Raw genomic sequence first — 20,528 nt, 5'->3', positions numbered from 1 at the left:
GAGGGAGCCGATCTCCTCTCTCTAGATGATAGCGACAGAGCCCTGTCATCTCCCGCCCAACAAAGATGGTTGGGCGGGATTCTATAGGGCTCTGCCGCTGTCCCTATTCCGCACTTGCATTCTGCTAGGATATGCAAGAATAAGTCCTGAGCCCTGGCGCAATGATTCAGGTTAGTTTGGAGGAGGCCTATCTTGCTCATAATGTAATGAGACTTAGGCCTCCTCCATGACTACCTCCTCTAGCACTATGGGGTTTCCTACGGGAACCTCTTTTGCTGTTGCCATTGCGGGCTCTTCTTCCTTCTTCCGCGCTGCCTCTTTCCCTTTCTTCCGTGGTTTGGGGGCTGCGCTCTTTCCTTCCTTGCCCTTGGTGGGGGCATTGGCTGGGGGAGAGGGTACTTTGTTTCCCCTCTCTTTTGACCCAGTCTTTGGGGCGGCCTTATTGCTGCCATCCTTCTTCTTTTTTGGGTGGCAGCTTTCGCTGCCGACCCTGTGGCTACTTGGCAGCCCACTCTCCTCACAGAGGATACATTTGGTCCGTGCGGAACAGCTGGCTGCCTTGTGACCTGCCATGCCACAGTTGTAGCAGAGGCCACTTCTGTCCGCTGCGTTGTTGCAACGTTCGCGGACGTAGCTTCTCTCCAAACATTTGTGGCATTATAGAGGCCGGACTTTAAGTAATTCCCCTGCTGCCACCCATCCTATTTGAATTTTGTCGGCTGCTACTATCTTGTTGGCGGCAGCCAACGAGCATTGCACCCATATGGTGCCCATGGTTTTGGGGGAGAACCTTATTTCTCCCGTTTTAACCTCTGAGGTCGAGCACCGTCTCATCTTCCCCACCTCAGCCACCACTTCCTCCTTAGTGACTGATTCGTCTCTGCCGCGGACTCTGAATTCGTCCTTCTTACAGGGCCGCGCGACCCGGACGCCCTCTTTATTTTGGGATGCCTTATGAAGTCCTCCGCAAATCGATCGGCCTGTTCGGCCTTTTCGGCCTTCTCTTCCCCGGGGATCTCGTAAATGATTGCCCCGGTGGCAGCTCTTTTTACTTTTAGGCTCTTGATGCCTAGCTGCTCAATATTCACTGCCTGTCGAGCCAGTTTTAGTGTCTCGCAATATTGCCCCTCGGGGCAGTATTATCGAAACAGCCGCCGTTCGCTGGATTCTTCTCTTTTTATTCTCCGCCGATTTAGAGGACTCCGCCGCCTTCTCCGTCCTCTTAGAAATAAAAGGAAGAAAGGCCCATTTTCCACCCACGTCAGCGGGTTTGAGGGGCTCAGTGTTGTTTGCTCTCTTTTGTTTCACTGGGCCCCGAGTTCCCCCGGAGGGCGGATAATATACGACTCGGGCCGGGGGGATATTACATCTCACTGGTCCCCAGCCCCTTACTTACCTATGGAGGTTTTGACGCCTCCATGGGCTTTCAGAAGTTCCTGGCCTCCGACCTCCAGGATACTGCAGTAGGTGGCGCCATCCGGGGAGCCTCATAGACGGTTGGGGCTGAGTCGCCGCTCCCTGGCCCAGCCTTACCCGCCATGGCAGCCAGCGTACCGTGTTACGTCCCCCCCGAGAGAAACCTCGGAAGAGACCCAGCGGTGCACCGCTTCGAAAGAAGAAACGGTTACGGTGTACCGCCGGAGGCGCCCACACTCGCTGCCGGGTCCTGACCTCGGAATACGTCCGAGCGGCTCGGGAACGGCCCAGCCGGATGGGCCCGGGATATCATCGGCCCGTCCCGCTTCTCCTCGTGGCCGCGCACTTAGGGGCAAGCCCACTAAGCTGCCTGTCCCCAAGAGAGGAGCCCCCCATTGTGGAACGCCAGCCGAAACCGGCACCCACATCCCCCGAGGGACGCCGCACAGCGGGAGCACCCATCTGTGCAGAAACCCTCTTGTGCTGGGAGCACCCAGCCATGTCACGGACGGGGAGCAAGCCTTCCCCCTATCGGTGCCGTGCCACCAGGCGATTGAAGTCAGGGCCGCCACCAACTCCTACCGACGAATGAGGACAAGCCTCTAACGGAGTCGCCGGGCTCCGGGTGTACCCCGCAGACTGCAAGGTACGGTGTGCTCTTAGCTAGCCTCCGCCTGCCTGGCCCTCCCTACGGTTGGACCGTGAGTACTACCTAGGACGACCGAAGACTAGAGCCCCCTCACCACGACAAGGTGGCACACCACGAGGGGGTCGGAAGTGTCCCTCACCGATTTTAATGAGTTTTGGATATGTTGTAAAACATAAAAAAATATTAGACCAATCTTTTTTTATAGCTGCGTATCTCAACATTTAGGGATTGAAATAACCCTTCGAAAAACAACCATTTTTCGTTTTTAGCGAATATCTTTGAAAATATAGGACATATGAAAAAATGTTTTATACAAAAGTTTTATGGTATTTTGTACTCTTTACAATAGTATGATTTTATTTTTCAAAAATGTCAAATTTTCTAATTTACTCCACCCCTACCCCTTATTTTGCAAAATTAAACGAATTTTTTAAGAATAAAAATTAAAGAATATCGAAAGGCAAATCCATCCAAGTATAATAATATGTGGATTCCACGAATCAATTTTGAGAAAACAAGATGATAACTTCGTGCTATAGGCGCTGCGTTATAAGTTGTGTTGCGTTATTTCTTTAGTTGTGATACATTCAATAACTGCCTCTTGTGCATATAAATATAAATTTATATAATTATTAAATATAATTTAATATATAATTTAATTTAATGAGTTTATTGATTAAAATATATTATAAAATAAAAATAAAAGAAGTAATAGAAGAAAAAAATTAAAATATAAAGAAGAAGAAAAAGAGGTTGAAATTGTTACAAATGTAATTTTATATGAATAAGAATTTTTTATTAGGCAAAAGTAAGAGAATACGAACATTTGTTGCATGAATAAGGAAAACTGCCAAAAACCTTCAGTATTCATCAATAATTTGAAAACACGTCTTTTTTAAAGAAATCAATACAGAATTGGTTCATAAATGTACATATATGTCTTACATTTATAGCATATTCATTACAAAGATGATGTTCATAGAAAAAATGTATTATACAAAGCAATTTTTTACACCAAGAACAAGTTTCTATTGCTGTTTCGCCACAAATATTGCATTTTACTTTAGAATTCTTTTTAAAACAAAAATCTACTGGTGTTTCAAACTCTGTCGGTCTATTCTGTATGTAACTTTGAAACCACGCATATTTAAATAAATTTTGAAATCTGGACGACGAGAATTGATAGTGTGTTAATGATTGCAATTTTAAGATATTATTTCTTGCATGAAATTTCTTCCAAAACAAAATCTAAGAAAATAACAGCATCAGAAAGGTGTTTAATAAAATTCTCACAACCGAAATTCGTATACGTCTAATGGCTGTATTTTTCCCGTTGTACCGGCGGGAATAGTTAAGAAAAACAAACAATATCTGTTGTAGAATCTGGTTTGGTTTCTGAAATTATGTTAGAACAATGTCCACTCCATGAATCTAATAATAATACCGATTGTGGCTCGACATTTGCAAAAAATACTTCCTTTAACCAAGTTTTTACATGATTCGATGTTAATTTGCCTGATGTTAAAGCCATAACAAAGATATTAGGCGCCTTGAATAATGTTTCTTGTACTCTTGGACCAAACGTTCCTGTAATTTCTTTAATACTATAAAAAGAGGCGATAATAATCTGTCATCAGCTGAAATAGTCGGTTGAATTGAATAGCTATGCGTGATTGATAATACAGACTGTACTACAGATTTTACTTTTTTTATACTTTTTCTAGTTAAAGTACGACCAGAATGAAATTCTAACTGAAATCCACTCTGATCCGAATTATAAATATTTTTCACTCCATATCAATTAATATAATATTTTACATTTGTAATAAATGTATCGCATTTATCTTCCAAGTTTGTTTTAGATAGCACAGTTTTTTTTGTTACAAATTTTATTATTTTCCGAGACACAATATTATGTGCTTTTTTTGAATCTTTTTACCCATGTTTCGGAGGCTTTGAATCCTAGCGCATTTTCTTTTTCTTGTGCTTGAAAAGCCTATCGAGCGATGTCAATATCATGAATGATGATTTTTCTTTTAAGTGCTTTATTAAAATGGTTTAATGTGTATTCAGAAATTTTTTTTAATTTTTCTAGCCTACTACCACCTTGAATGATTTGGTTTTCCCATCGTCATAGTTGTCATATCGATGTAACTTTTCTAAATTTTTATTTAACTCCTTCAAGCGATCTTGGTCTTGTTGTACCACTCCTTCAGTATTCCACAGCTTGCCTGTTATAGTCATTCGATATTGTTGTTTCAACAGAACTACAAATAACTTCTTCTGGGAGATAAATTTTCTCTTCATTTCTGTCTCTAATAAATCAATTTCTTCCGCTTCTGGAATCTCATATTCATCGTAAAATTCTAATGTTTCTTCCACTTCTAGTTGAAGTTGTTCTTCATCTTTTATTTCTAACAGCATGCGTTCAATTTTTTCTTTCACTTCTCTTTCCTATAGAGTTATCGGAGTTTGTTGATAAATCAAATCAGTAAAAGTTACAGAAAGTAAAAGTATTACGTTGTATGGATTAAACTGCAGCATTCTAAAATATTAAAATTTTAATATATATCTCGAACTTTTATTATATATAAAAAAGAATAAATTTCATAATTAATACAATTGTCTTTTTATGATAGTAATGTCATCTCTTACTTTCTCTTGGCAAAAATATAATAAGGCAAAATAAATTAAGCCATTAAAACAAAATAATAATTTTGTATTTTGTGTATGTTGTGATAATAGAGAAAAACTACAGTATAAGATATTGAAATAGAAATTCTAAAATTTGAAGTAACCAGAAAATAATTTTATAAACAAAAAATAATTTTATTGTTGGTATAGATGCTTACAAAAAATTCATTGAACCATCAATCATAACATTTCATTGACAAAAAAATTATTTTTTTATAAATACGGAACAAGAGAATAATACGAAAAATAACAAAAAATGAATAAAGATAGCAGAATTAAATATTTGTTTTTCATTATTAATGTAATAAATTTTTTCAGACTAAAGTACTGATTTATTTTAAAAAAATATATATATATACAGGGTGGACCATTTTAATCCATCCAGTCGAATATCTCGAAAACCAAGTCCGGAGAGAAAAATGTTTCAGATAAAAGTTGTATGGTTTCGAGGGGGCCATAAGATGGTCCATTAGTTTGACCTTGAAAAGTCATTTGAAGGTCACGTGAAGGTCACTTCAAGTTTTTTAAATGGAACACCCTATATATTTTTACATATTCTTGTAGCTCATCTCGAGAGCTTTCCAAAACACTTATGACAAAGTATTTTTCATTAAGTATTTTTTGAGTTATAAAGCTTCAAAGTTGCAATATTTTGACATAAAATACAAGATATCTCGTAAAATATTTATTTTTTGATTATCTTACTCTAATACTTTTATATACAGAATAATGAGACGAATCAATTGGTGTAAAGAAAACACATAATTATGTTAAAGTAAAAATGTGTAACTTAGTTGCAAATTCAGATTTTTACTTTAATATAATTATGTGTTTTAATTATGCCAATTGATTCGTCTCGTTATTCTGTGCATAAAAGTATTAGAGTAAGATAATCAAAAAATGAATATTTTATGAGATATCTTGTATTTTATGTAAAAATACTGCAACTTTGAAGCCTTATAATTAAAAAAATACTTAATGAAAAATACTTTGTCATAAGTATTTTGGAAAGCTCTCGAGATGAGCTACAAGAATATTTAAAAATATATAGGGTGTTCCATTTAAAAAACTTGAAGTGACCTTTACGTGACCTTCAAATGACTTTTCAAGGTCAAACCAGTGGTACCATCTTATGGCCCCCTCGAAACCGTACAACTTTTATCTGAAACATTTTTTTCTCCCGGGTTTGGTTTTCGAGATATTCGACTGGATAGATTAAAATGGTTCACCCTGTATATATACAGGGTGTCCCAGAACAACCTTCCGTCCGTAAAATTACGTATTTCTGATACAATTCTAAGACAATTTTTCCTTTACCAAAATTTGATTTGAAGCCTAGTTTTTGTGTTATAAGCAAAAATAGTTAGCAAATCACGCGTCGAGTATAGAAGGCAGGCAGGAGCGACGCGGCGCACCGCGAGCGCGGGCGCAGCTGACCGTTCGACGGATGATTACCGCCGTATGAGTTGCTTACTATTTTATCTTATAGCATAAAATTATGCTTTAAATAAAATTTTGGTAAAGAAGAAAATGTCTTATAATTACGTCAGGAATATGTGTTCCTTAAAATAACATTACTTTAATGACCAAAAGTTGTTCCGAATCGCCGGCCGTCGGACGCTGCGGTCAGCTGGTTGCTACACGCGATGTGTGTATGCGTAAAAGGAAGGAACAGAGTGAGTGAAAGAAAGAGAGAGAGAGAAATAACCGCCTCCGCGACGGCGACGCTCCTTCGATTGTCATCGACATTGTCGTCAACGACTTCAGACTGATCGATATATTGATTTTTCGGCTCAGCTGAGAAACACATCGCGTGTAGCAATCAGCTAATCGCAGCTTTCAACGTTATTTTAAGGAACACTTATGCCTGACGTAATTATAAAACATTTTCTTCTTTACCAAAATTTTATTTAAAGCATAATTTTATGTTATAAGATAAAATAGTTAGCGACTCATGCGGCGGCAATCACTCGTCGAACGGTCCGCTGCGCCCGCGCTCGCGGTGTGCCGCGCCGTTCCTATCTGCCTTCTGTACTCGACGTGTGATTTGCTAACTATTTTTGCTTATAACTCAAAAACTAAGTTTCAAATCAAATTTAGGTAAAGGAAAAATTGTCTTAAAATTGTGTCAGAAATACGTCATTTTACGGACGGAAGGTTCTGGGACACCCTGTATATATATATATATATATATATATATATATATATATATATATATAGAGTGTGTTAAACTGAACAAAAAAATCTTATATCATTTTGCTAAATTCGCAATAATTAATAAGATATAAATTAATAAAGATCGGCCAATCCATACCAGTATAAGCGCACGGTGCGAAGAAACCTCCCAGTTGTTACTTGATACTAGGCGCGCGGCAAGACATAAACGCAAAACGCACTGTACGTGTCTCTTTAAGTACGCCCTTTGTACGTCCTTTGTAGAGCGCTCCGCCTACTGTCTCGCCGCGCGCCTAGTATCAAGTAACAAGTAGAAGGCTTCTTCCTGCCGCGCGCTTATCCTGGCACGTATTGGCCGATCTTTATTAATTTATATTTCATTAATTATTGCGAATTTAGCAAAATGATATAAGATTTTCCTCTTCAGTTTAACACGCTCTATCTACCCACGAGAGTTGATCCGCCAATTTGGGGACACCCTGTATATATATGTGTGTGTGTGGGGGGGGGGTGTGGGTGCGGGTGTGTGGGTGTGTGTGTGTGTGTGTGTGTGTGTGTGTGTGTGTGTGTGTGTGTGTGCGCACGTGCGTGCGTGCGTACGGCGCGCGCGCGTGTGTGTGTGCGTGTGTATAATTAGCAAGTTAATTCTTGTTCCATTTCATTTCGGTTTTCCGTACATTACGATGTTACATTATAGGTATATGCATAATAATGATTTAACGAATTTTTATAATTTCAATAATCTCAAAGCAATGAATGACAAGAATAAGATAAAAACGTAATATAATTCAACTAAATACTTATATGTTCACGAAAGCACAATATTCAATACACTTTACATTGCTAACTACGAACTGAAAAGACAATTATTAGATATTTATATCTAAATTTAAATGATTATATGAATATATATTTGCATATTTTGCACAACGACACGAACGAATAAATTTATCATATAAAAATTATATATTCATATAATCAATCTATTTTTCTTTGCAGTATCTTTAACACTGATTGAGTTGACGTCTGCAAATGTCATCTCGGATGGTATGACTTTGTAGTTTTATTGCTTAAAAACAGTATATACATGCTTATGCCTGCAAAGGTAAAATAATCTCTATTTTTATTTTATGCATCACAACACTATTTTAATTCTTGCAATATGTAAACATACTTACATATGTTACTTTTGTTATATATACATTAATGGAATAAAGACTAAAGACTCTCCAATTAAAGATTAAAAATAAAATAAAAGGGCTTTAGGAGTTGAGCGGTATAGGTGCGCCAAAAAAAGAAAACAAAAATTTTAAATTAAGAAATTTTTATTATACAAACGTTTCGGTCTTTATTTAGACCTTAGAAAAATAGATTAGTTATATGAATATATTATTTTTACCTGATTTTATTCATTTGTGTCTCGTGCAAAATATGCAAATATATATATATATATATATATATATATATATGTGTATATACACATTTATGCTTTATTTTGTGTAATACGTTACGTATTATGTTATTAAGATTAATCTATTTTTATGTTCCAATATATGCGCAAGATAAATATATGCACAAGAGGCAGTTATTGAATATGTCACAACTAAAGAAATAACGCAACACAATTTATAGCGCAGCGCCTATAGTACGAAGTTATCATCTTGTTTTCTCAAAATTGATTCGTGGAACCCACGATATTATTATTTGCATGGATGAATTTAACTTTCGATACTCTTTAATTTTTGTTCTTAAAAATTTTTTTAAATTTTGCAAAATAAGGGGTGGGGGTGGGGTAAATTAAAAAATTTGACATTTTTGAAAAATACAATTATACTATTGTAAAGAGTACAAAATACCATAAAACTTTCGTATAAAACATTTTTTCATATGTCCCATAATTTCAAAGATATTCGCTAAAAACGAAAAATTCGTTATTCTTCGAGGGATTGTTTCAACCTCTAAACGTTGAGATACGCCGCTAAACAAAAATATGGGTCTAATATTTTTTTATGTTCTACAACATATCCAAAGCTCATTAAAATCGGTGAGGGACATTTCCGACAGTTCCCTTGTTAGTAGTGTTGCTGCTTTCTCGAAGGACGCCTAGGTGAGGCAGGTAATACACTGGAGAATCTTGGTTTATCAAGGATTCAGCCGTCACCATGTGTCCTAGGCTTTGGTATTCTCCAATGAACTCAGTATAAAGTTGTTTGAAGGAAGGGGTTGATTCAAATGTTTTGTACAATCTGTTTAAGGCAGTAAGTGCTCTTGTCTTAGAATCTCCTAGCAGTACTGGATCGATCTTGACAGGAAGGCGCACTGTATATCTTCCAGTTACATCTCTTGAGTAGATAGAAAATGATCTTCGCAATCTTCTTCTTCTTTACTTAAAATGTAAGATTTTGTAGCAGGGGGTTCTTCTTGTTTCCAGAATCTGGAAATTAGATCTTGCAGTTCGTTATCTAGTTCACAATGATAGGCTTGTACCGGCGATGATACCCCTTCTGTTGAAGCAGCGCCGGAAAGAACCCATCCAAAAATGGTCTGCTGGGCTATAGGCGTTATTGGTTCCCCTCGTATCAGGCCCGGCTTTATTACCTGGCCGTAATTATCAGAGCCTAATCACGTGGATATGACCGGAGCAAGCAAAGTCCGGATCCGCAAGCTGTATGTTTTCGAGGAGAGGCCAAGAGGGAAGATTGGTTGTATGTGTTGGTATTTTTGTTGTCAGGCGAGGTAGGACGTAAGCATCGACGATACAGCTTGAAATCATGTTATAAATCGAGTGTAATTGTATTGTTACTCTCCCCTTGGTACGACCTGAGTATGTGCCACCGATTCCTACAAGCGGTATCGACGCTGAGGATTTTTTTATCTTTGCCCGTTGAATCAAATCTTCCGAGATGAAAGACAATTCAGAACCTTGATCTATCAACAAACGTATTGTATAGAATTCGCCATCGTCCTTCCTCAATAAGGCTCTGCTTATTGCTAATAACGTAATTTTCCGTTGAAGAGGCGCCTGCTCAACTTGGTGTGCACATATTCTTGTTTGTCATTGTATAGCGGCCTGGGATTGTGGAAGCTCTGACGACTGTGTAGTTGCGATCTTTGTCTGCATCTCAGAATGATTTTTAGCAGAAAAGATGTTGTTGTCGTGTATCGATGTATGATGTTTCTTACCGCATTTAAGACATCGCTTGAAAGAGTTACATTTACTCGCCGTATGGGGGCTGAGGCAGTTAAAACATCGTCGTTGTTTTAGGATGACACCTCTCTTTTGTTGAAGCGTCTTTGTTTGATATCGCTCGCATTTTGCAAGATAGTGAGATGATCCACATAGCGGACATTTTGAGTTGGTGGAAGGCGTAGCGACATGCGCACCAACCTTTGTACGTGACTTGTTTGACGATCCGGTAGCATTTTCCTTCTGCGATGCGAATATTGAGGTATGCAAGTTGAGATTTTCCATCGCGCGTGATCTTCCGATGAGGAATTCTTCAAATTGAGCAAATGTTGGGTAGGCCGATGAGGACCCGAGTTTTACTTCCCATGCTTCACGGGTCTCAGGGTCGAGCAATCTTACTAACAGATGTAGTAGAAGTGGGTCCCAATGATGTACAGCGCATCCCAACGCACGTAACGCACCAATTGTCTCCGATATTGCTGTTAGAAGATTTTTCAAATCTTGTGCTGACTTGGTCTTTAGCGGCTTTAAATTAGTAATCCTGTCCAATTGTGCAGTAATTAGAAAACGCTTGTTTTCGTCTCTAGATACTAACAAGGTCCATGCGGTCATAAAATTATCACCTGAGATAGGTAGATTGCCAACCAACCGTGCCGCCTCTTCGGTGACGCACGTCTTCAAATAGTGCATTTTCTCGACGTTCGTCAAATCTGCGTTGTCACGAATCAGCGACGTGAATAAGTCGTGAATCGTTCTCCACGCTTGGTATTCTCCGGAGAAGGTTGGTAGCTTTATACGAGGCAAGGTGCTACGAGGCATTATAGAGTTGGTCGCTCCATAGTCCGATAATGATGTTCTAGTCTGTCTATCTAAGGCGATTAATTCGTTTCGCTGAGTAAGAAGCTTTGCACGGGAATAAACATAGAATGCGTGGCAACGTTCATATACCCTTTCTTTTATATATGGTTGATCACTAAGGGCGTCACTCTCTGACAAGCACATATTCTCATGCTCCTCTTGAAACTTTATCCAATTCTGTTCTAGCATCTCCAATCGTGTAGTGAGTATTTGACGGTTCGTTACTGTTACTTCTGTTTCGTCAAATTCCACGGCTTCTTGTATCAGAGTAAACCGGCTCCTTTGAAGAGCGATTCTCGCGTCGATATTAGCCATAATGAATAGCGTCTATCCGGCTTGAAGGACCAAATTAAATGTTGTATTATAGTCAAATATTCCCTTTTATTTTATCCTGGTTGTCGTGCGCCAATAATGTCTTCTCTTTACTTGAGGAAGAATACTGGAAACAAAGAATTATTATGAACGTGTTTACAAAAATTACATGTAATTAACCTTTCATAAAACAATGTGTTGCATAACAGCATTAAAAATAAAATAAAATACACAATGTACTTAATGTACCCAACAAAAGAATAAGTTGAATACTTGTACTAACAAATTTAAATATCCGAGTGTTGCTTAATCTAATGATAAAAAAAGGAGATTTATTATGAACTTAGTATAATTAATGACGCTTTACAAAAAAAACATAAAGAGAACCGATGTGGTAATGTGAATCTGTTTTTTACGAATAAATGCAATAAAATGTGTAACGAACTGACCAGTAAGTCTTAAAAATATACTATTTTTATTATATTATATTGTCTGAGCGGCGTTTGGAAATTGTATATTTATATAACTAACTGAAAAGTAAGAAAAACCTGAAAAAAAGATCAATTAGACCGTAGTTGGATAGAATGAGAAATACTGTCTCATCCCCCTTTTTCCTCAGTGGGGTGGAGAGTATTTACGTCGCTTTGAAACAAGACAGAGGAGAGTCAAAATCTGAGTTTTCTTTGTCCTTTTACTTGGTGGAAGAGTATTACAGGAAAAGCTACTGCTTAACGCACCTGGCCCCGTTGCGGGGGTCGTCGACAGAGATGTTAGAAGAGAATCGAACGTGGATTCTATCACCTTGCGGCACGGAGAGTTATCGAGTCTGAGAGAGCCGCTCAGATTTGCAGTCTCCTTGTCACCTTTCGGCTAATTCTGTTGCAAATATCTCGTTGCGAGACGTCACCTCTTTGTCCCTGTCCCCAGTTGGACTTAGGTCAGTGAGACACAATCAAATGCGGTTCCAAACAGATCACAACACAACAAAAATCACCAAAACTAAAAGGAAATCGCGTGCGATACGTATCGTGCGACGCAAGCAGAACCGCCTTGACAGTCCCACTCGAGTTTCCAAAAACGAGAGGTGAGAGCGGCCTTTTTTTACGTCAGCGCTGTCTCTGCGGTATTTATGTCTGTATCGCGTCGGTATTACAGGTTTCCTTAACATCCTTCCCGAGTCTGAACGTAACAAAAAAATATCTGTCTAGAATAAAATGTTACTCTTAAAATCAAATAATATGAATATGTTCTCACACAATTTAAGAGCAAATTAATTTTTTTTTTTGGACTGAAGTATTTCATTAACATTTTTTGAAAAGTTTTAACAGATTTTAAGAACCCCTTTTGTATAAAAACTTCTACTATTTCAAATTAATATTTATATAGTAAAATTTTTAATGTTATTCATATTTTATTTTGTTTATTTGTCTTGTTTGATTTGAATCAGTTGCTGACGTTAGACTTCCATTTTCTACTTTACTTAACTATTACAATCTTATTTTGTGTCTTGGCGTTGATCTTACAATTTTTCCATATTTAAATGATTATTTAATCATTTAACCGTAGACATTATAAAATAAAATATATTATGTTAATTTAAGTTTAATTGGTTTTTTTACAGCTTGCTTAATTTGTGCATTTCTTATCTGGATCTGAGCCGATACTCTAAAATTTATTCGAATGTGATAAAATTGAGTTTCCTAGTTATAGTATGAGTAATTTACAGAGATTTATAGGTTTTAAGCAGATTAGACGGCAAACTAAATCTGAAACTTCAGCAGTGTTTGCTGGAATCATTGAGAGTGATTTGCAGTTTTTAGATTTATCAACTTTTTTTCATTTAATAGAAAATGACTTAGTTTTAGAAAATTTAAATAGTGATAAAGACAATCAACTGAATAACCTAAATATTTCTAATCGACACAATAATTCAAATAATTGTGACAAGCTTTGTTTGTCAAGTGATGGGCTAAGCAATGCTGAAAATAACGATATAGAAATGAATTATATTGAAGAGGACGTGATTCGTGTTAGGTATGACTTGTTCGAAGAAAACAACTCTGAAACTTCTAGCTCTAACACAAGTGAGGCGAGTGATACAGAAAATCAGGCCAATATTATGTCTCAAAAATTATGTTTATGGAATGTGCAGTATAATATAATGCTAGATGCGTGTAGAGCATTGCTAAAAATCTAAAAAGTTCTCACATCCTGAATTGCCTTTAGATCCAAAAACACTTATTCACACTCCCAGAGAGACGGTAGTTCAGAATCTAAAAAATGGTTCATATATTCATGTTGGTTTGATGGCTGGATTACAAAAACGTATAAGAGAAAGAAACCTAAAAATTGATGGCAATACGCGTATAGGGATAGACATAAATATTGATGGGATCAATATGATAAGTACAATTACAGATGTCTGGCCAATATTATATCGTTCTTTGGACTTAAAGAATAGTAGGCCATTTGTGGTAGGGTTTTTTGTTGGCACTGGTAAATCTAATCCTCTTGAGGATTACCTGCATTCATTTTTAGTGAAATATTTACAGTTATTAAATGATAGCTTAACTGTTAATAAAACTAAGTATGAGATTTATATTAGATATTTTATATGTGATATTTTACCTGCTAGGCAATATGTGAAACGTATTGTGGATCATGCATTTTATGACGCTTGTGAAAGCTGTAGGCAACCAGAAGATTATAATTTTAACAGAATGTGTTATGCTACCAAAATAGTTAGGCTTAGATCAGACGAGGACTTTATCTATCAATCTGACCCAGAGCATCATGATGGGGTTTCACCTCTCCTAAGATTAAATTTAAAAATGGTTTCTCAGTTTATTCTTGAGCCATTTCATTTAGTTCTTGAGAGTGTAGTGAAAAGATAGTTAAACTTTGTTTTAAAGGGCACGAAATAAAAAATAAGATTGAAAGGTGTAAACATTCTTGAGATCTTTCGGTGATTGGTAGAATTGCGAAAACACATTCCACAAGAATTTGCCCGCAAACAAGTTGGAGTGGAGCAATTAGAGAAATGGAAGGGAACTCAATTAAGATTTTTTTTGCTCTATGGAGGATGTGTAGTATTGAAAGATGTTGTGGCTGAAACTTTGTACAAATTATTTTTAATGCTTCAAATAGCGATTATGATATTTTCTGTACAGAAATTTATTAATGATCAACATTTTTTTCATTTGCCAAAGATCTTATAGCTCAATTTGTCACATTATCTTCTAGTAATGAGGTATTTGGAGAGAAATTTTACAACGTTTACATGGATTATTACATCTCCATGAGGATGTAAAAAGGAGAAATCTCAAGCGTAAGAAATCTCAGTGCGTTTCCGTTTGAAAGCTATTTGGGAATATTCAAACAGATGCTAAAATCTCTAACCAAGCCAACCTAACCCAACAATTGTTGCGTAGGCTAGCTGAAAGAAATTTTTTGAATGATTTTTGTGAGAGGGCAGCTGATTTCCAGTCTCATCTAAGACCTAAGAATGTTGTGCATGGCACCAACAATTATAAGACATTGACATCATCTTTATTTACTTTAAGTTCAGTTCACAGGCGAGATAGCTATTTCCAGTACAAAGGAAGGTGTTGCCTCTGTATGTTCTATTCAGAAGTTGGAAAGTGATGATGTTGTAATTATTGCTAATATTTGTGATACAAAAAAAAGATTTTTTTTACTATCCACATGCAAGTCCAGTTACTTTGGAATTTATAATTTGGATGATATGAAACGGGCTCAAAGAAATGTTATCATCCCAGTTAATGAAGTAAAAATTAAATATGTTGTTCTACCTTATAAGAATGATAATATTGCCATCCCGCTACTGCATTCATTTTAAATAAAATCATTTTAAATAAATTGTATTATCTATCTATCTATCTATTTATGTATCTGTCTATTTGTTTATTTATAAAGTAAATACATATTGTTATTATGGCTCGATTCAAATAGTTTTCTACAGAAAATAGAACTTGAAAAAAACATTATTAATTTTATATACAAAATTGCAAAGATTTTTCAAATATAATAATAAACATGATTAGAAATGACCAACCAAGAGGAACATTAACTTGAAGGACTCATCTTTGAAGAAGGCTCATCTTATTTGACATCTTATTCATTGAATAGTTTGGAAATTATGACAATGGCAAACCCCTGTAATCAGAGGTATGAAAACTGAATATGGACTCGGTGTTATGTAATTTGTTATTATTATAGCTCTACTCTTTTTTTTCTCTTGACTGTGGTGCTAATGTTTTGCTATGTTAACAATGAAACATATCTTTTTATTAAAATGCATTGTGAAAGTCAGCATACAGAAGAATAATATGTCATATCAAGTAATGTAACAGACAAAATCATGGCAATGCAGACTAGGAATAAACACTATTTGAATTAAAATATTTTTTTTCATTACTTTAGCATTGCTTTCTGTGATTATATATGGTTCTAACTTCTATTTCAATTTACATTTTGAAGATGATTTAAATGCTTGAGATTGTTATCATTGATACGCAAATTAAGGTATCTTATATTGAAATTATTTTCCAACGAGATAATATCAGATCATCATTGCATTGACTAACATTTTTGTTGATTTTGTTTTGCATAGCATTTTCTGTTTTCTTTGGTGTATGGTGCTATTTTATTTTTAATTGAATGATGCATATACTTATTTTTATTAATAATGTCATATAAAGTTTTTTATTTTTATTTATAACTGGCATGCAGTTAAGAATTTGATATTGCTGGTTATTATATTGTTTGTTATAATGTGTGCTCATTCCCTTTTTATGTTTATATTTTTCAGAAAAAAAGTATGCAATCGCAGACCTTGAGATTACTGTTGGTGATGAGAAGCATTTGGATGTGTGCATAATAGCGCACAATTGGATGAATAAAGATGGAGAAAATTGTCTTTATCCTACTTATTTAGTCCTTCAAAAACAAGGTGTGGCGGCCAAAAAATATATAGAACTCACTGCAAAATTCAACTTTTACCCGGCCACTATTCGTGCTTGGTTTGGTAAGATAATTTTTTTATTGCTTTTTTTTGCTTGTGTAAATTAAAGAAGGATAATACTTTTCTTATTTATCTGTGTAAGTTCTGTCTCATTCTTTAATTATTTATTTCTTTTATTTTGAATCTGGTATGAGAGATTCGTTTCGTGAACATATTGACACCTATTATTCTTATTTTTAGTGACATATGAAGAAGCAAGGAGGAAGCTGGAACGGTCTATTGAGAAAACTGATCTAGAATATGATACAGATAGAGACAAGACAAGTCAACGTTTTCGCAAGAGAAAAATCTTTTATTCGTCATTCGAAGATGAAGGCGATGAAAATCCGACAAAAGCGAGAAAGTCTCAACCTGCCTCACAAAAGGATAATACTTCAAGTAGTTTTACTTTGCGAATATTCAATTTCTCGCCTTTGCTTGGAGAAATAAGTAAATAATTTTACCTCATTTATTTATAACTTGCGATTTTTATCCTAAGAGAAATTTTAAGATTTCAAATATTATAAATCTCTTCCTTTAGCGATTTGTTTTTTGAAACATAATGAAAGATTTGTCTATTGCTATTTGAATTTTACTCTGAGACTGCTAAAAAGATTATTATTATTATTTGTGTTCTGACAGAGGATTCCAGGAAAACCAGTGAAGATTCAATACCTTATCTAGCTGCCATAGTTAGTTGTGCAAGTGATAAAGTGACAAATTTACCTTCTTCTGTGTCAACTAAATCACAAAGTACTAAAGAGAATGATAGCTTGGATTTTGGCTCCACCAGAAATGACATTACTAATTGTAAGTCTCAAAAGAGTTCTACAATCTCATCAACACCTCCTCCATGTGATGCATTAAAGACAACTAGTATGTCCAAAAATGTTTCCTTGGTTATATCTTGAAACTCTCAAATATAGATATTGTTTGAAGATTTAAATATATTAATTACTTTTTTAATTTTTTCATCTAGTCTTATCTAGTAGACCATTACTTAATGTTACCCAGCCGGGTAACAGCAAAAAAGAATTAAAACAATATAGCAAATGATCTCAATGTTTTCAAATCCAGCATTAGTCCTAAAAAAAAGTCCAGCCAAGGCAAGAACATAAGTAATAAAATTAATGGAAATTATGATAATTTCTTGCAATACTTTTATTGTCACTAATATGAGTTGTACAACAAAATGAATTTAATTTGTTGCAGGGGCTGTAAAGCTTCAAAAACTTGCAAAAAAAAAATTTCGATATTAGTAAACATAAAAATAAAACAAGAAAAGAAAATAAAGAAATATTTGACAAAGGTAATTGACAAAAATAAGAATCTGACAATGTTATTTTTTCTTTCACGTTATCAATTATTTTTTATTAATTATTTTACAGTAAAGGCAGAAAAATTTCAACGACCTGTTCTCGGGATTAGTGATATCAATGAAAAAGTAGAAAACGATAATTTACTTGCTTCAAATGTTATAGAAAGTGTTAAAAGTCCCTCAAACTTTATTTCAAATGCTCTTCCAACAAATGAAAAAAATGGTATAATTTTTTTTTATTTATGTATTTCCAGTATATGTACACAAAACGCTCTGTGCATCAACTTTACCGAATATGTCCGAAAAGAACCGAAATATACCGAACTGCATCGGTTTCTCCCCACTTTCTCTCACTGTTCTCCCCTCCCTACCGAAAGGCCTACCTCCCTTGCCTAAGATGGCAGTTCATGCTCCGTCTGTAGTCTGTAATTATGATAAAAAAATATATATAAGTAAGTAAGAAAGAGGCAATAGGAGCGAGGAGATGTGAATATGAAATTATAAGTTTTTTATATAGGTGATGTGTGGCAATTGTATTGACATTAAGTACATTAGCAACATTCTATAGAATGACGGAAATTATAATAAAGATTTGAACGTTTCGATTCATGTTTTGAATCCTCTTCAGCATAACTTATAAAATAAATAAGTAAATTATAATAGATAAAAACGAAAATTCATGAGAACGCATCGCATAATAAAGGCGTAAGCAATGTATGAACTAAAAATCGTGATCGTAGTCGCATGATTAAATGGATCAATGCATTAGAACCGTTGTACATATTTGTCGCATGTTAGTTGTATAAATTACATATATATAAAACGATCCAACTTGTTCGGCTCTTTTATTGTACGGCTTGCATAATAATCCCGTGAGGCAATTCTCCGAGGTTTCCAGACCGAGGGAGGTATGCAGTTAGATTGAGGGGTTAAGTCTGTATTAATAAAATGAGTATAATAAATACCTGTTTGTAATAAAGTAATTTACCGTTAGTTTGTGTATAATGGTGGTGACTCAGAAAAAGCTTACAGGATATGCATTCCGTTTGTGTGTTGTTGAATCTGTGGTATATATATCGCGACAACTGATGTTTAACGTGTGGTTATGCCGATGGTACAGATGGTCTATTATATATTATATATATTATATATATTTGATATATATTTTGAAAAAATATAAACATTAAAATACTTAATATAATATTACCTAGACCATTTTAAATACCAAAAAAAAGTGACAGAAGAAATTTTCAGTAAAATAAAGTAGAAAAAAGTGGATCTTTTAAAGATCTTCTTTATTATAAGAATTCTTCACTAATTAACCCCGCAATAATTTACAAACAAAGTATAAAAATTAAAAACAATAAGAAAAAGAATATTGAAAATACACTGTGTAATTACAAAAGACTGTGCCTACTAAAAACTAAAAAGAATCAAATCTTTTCATCCGCTTTGGTGCATGCAGATTTTAGCGCGCATCGACCGTCACACATTAAAAATTCTAGCTGTTCACGGCATTTAATTTTTCTTTTTATTGCTCAAATTGTACTTACCTTGACAATACTTCCAAGAAGAAAAAGTTTGAATCAAAATTCCGTAAATTTGGTCACTCATCAACTATAGAGTAAAAAGAAACAGGCGGGAACTAATGTACTTGAGACACATGAGCAGGTTAGGTAAATCACTGACGGAAATCATAACAGCATCTTGAGCATTCATTTTTTTTACCAACGCCACCTGCAGCCACTGTACTGCGTTTTTTGATATATATATATATATATATATATATATATATATATATATATATATATATATATGTATATGTATATATGTTATTTTGCGCACGATCACTATAATAGTTGGCAAATGATTGGCTGATGAGTTTATAATAAAGGATACTCAATTATTCCGAACGATCTCGTAACGTTTAGGTGATATACGAGATGATCCGCATATATATATTATCTTTATTCGGCGGTCGCCACTCAGCATTTTCGTTTAGTTGGTTTGGCAAGTGCACGATTACGCGCTCCAAACGAAAATTCGTTCACCAAACATTCGTCCGCCGTTCATGTGTTGGTGGGGTATATACATATATACAGGGTGTCCCCGAATTGTCAGATCAACTCTCGTGGATAGATAGAGCGTGTTAAACTGAAAACAAAAGTCTTATATCATTTTGCTAAATTTGCAATAATTAATGAGATATAAATTAATAAAGATCGGCCAATCCGTGCTAATATAAGCGCGCAGCGCGAAGAAGCCTCCTACTTGTTACTTGATACGAGGGCTGTATGATAAGTACCCCTGTTAGCCAAGAAAACGCATTTTTTTTACTTTTTTTTATTTATTTTTCAATATAGTCTCCTTTCAGCTCGATACATTTAGTCCAGCGATATTCTAACTTTTTCAAGCCATCCAAAAAATATGGTTTGTCGAACTCCGCAAAATAGGTCTCTGTTTCGGCGATGACTTCCTCGTTTGACGTGAATCGCTTTTCGCCAAGCCATTTTTTCATGTTTGGAAACAAAAAGAAATCGCATGAGGCCAAATCTGGAGAATAGGGTGAATGAGGCAGCAATTCGTAGCGTAATTCGACCAGTTTTGCTGTGGCGATTGCGGATGAGTGAGCTGGTGCGTTGTCATGGTGAAACAGCACTTTTTTCTTCGCCAAATGAGGCCGTTTTTTCATCAATTCAGCATCGAATCGGTCCAATAAATCAGCATAGTACTGCCCCGTGATTGTCCTTCCTTCTCCAAATAGTCATTGAAGATGATGCCTCGAAAATCCCAAAAAACAGTGGCCATGACCTTTCCGGCCGATGGAACCGTTTTCGCCTTCTTTGGAGCAGGTTCGCCGGATGAAGTCCACTGACTGTTTTGATTGTTCTTTCAT

At 35.6% G+C, this 20,528-nt stretch overlaps 1 protein-coding gene and 1 pseudogene across 1 annotated transcript; both read right to left on the bottom strand.

Annotated features, from left to right (window-relative positions):
* Window positions 1-213: 213 nt before the first annotated feature.
* Window positions 214-4,609, bottom strand: LOC140668876 (uncharacterized; annotated as a pseudogene).
* Window positions 4,610-9,989: 5,380 nt separating this feature from the next.
* LOC140668875 (uncharacterized) lies at window positions 9,990-11,294 on the bottom strand. The gene has a single exon (XM_072898196.1). It carries the CDS (start codon window positions 11,292-11,294, stop codon window positions 9,990-9,992), a length of 1,305 nt encoding a protein of 434 aa, XP_072754297.1.
* Window positions 11,295-20,528: the final 9,234 nt, after the last annotated feature.

This window comes from Anoplolepis gracilipes, chromosome 8 (assembly GCF_047496725.1).
Source record: "Anoplolepis gracilipes chromosome 8, ASM4749672v1, whole genome shotgun sequence".
NCBI lineage: Eukaryota > Metazoa > Arthropoda > Insecta > Hymenoptera > Formicidae > Anoplolepis > Anoplolepis gracilipes.
This window is presented reverse-complemented; position numbering and strand designations above follow the sequence as displayed.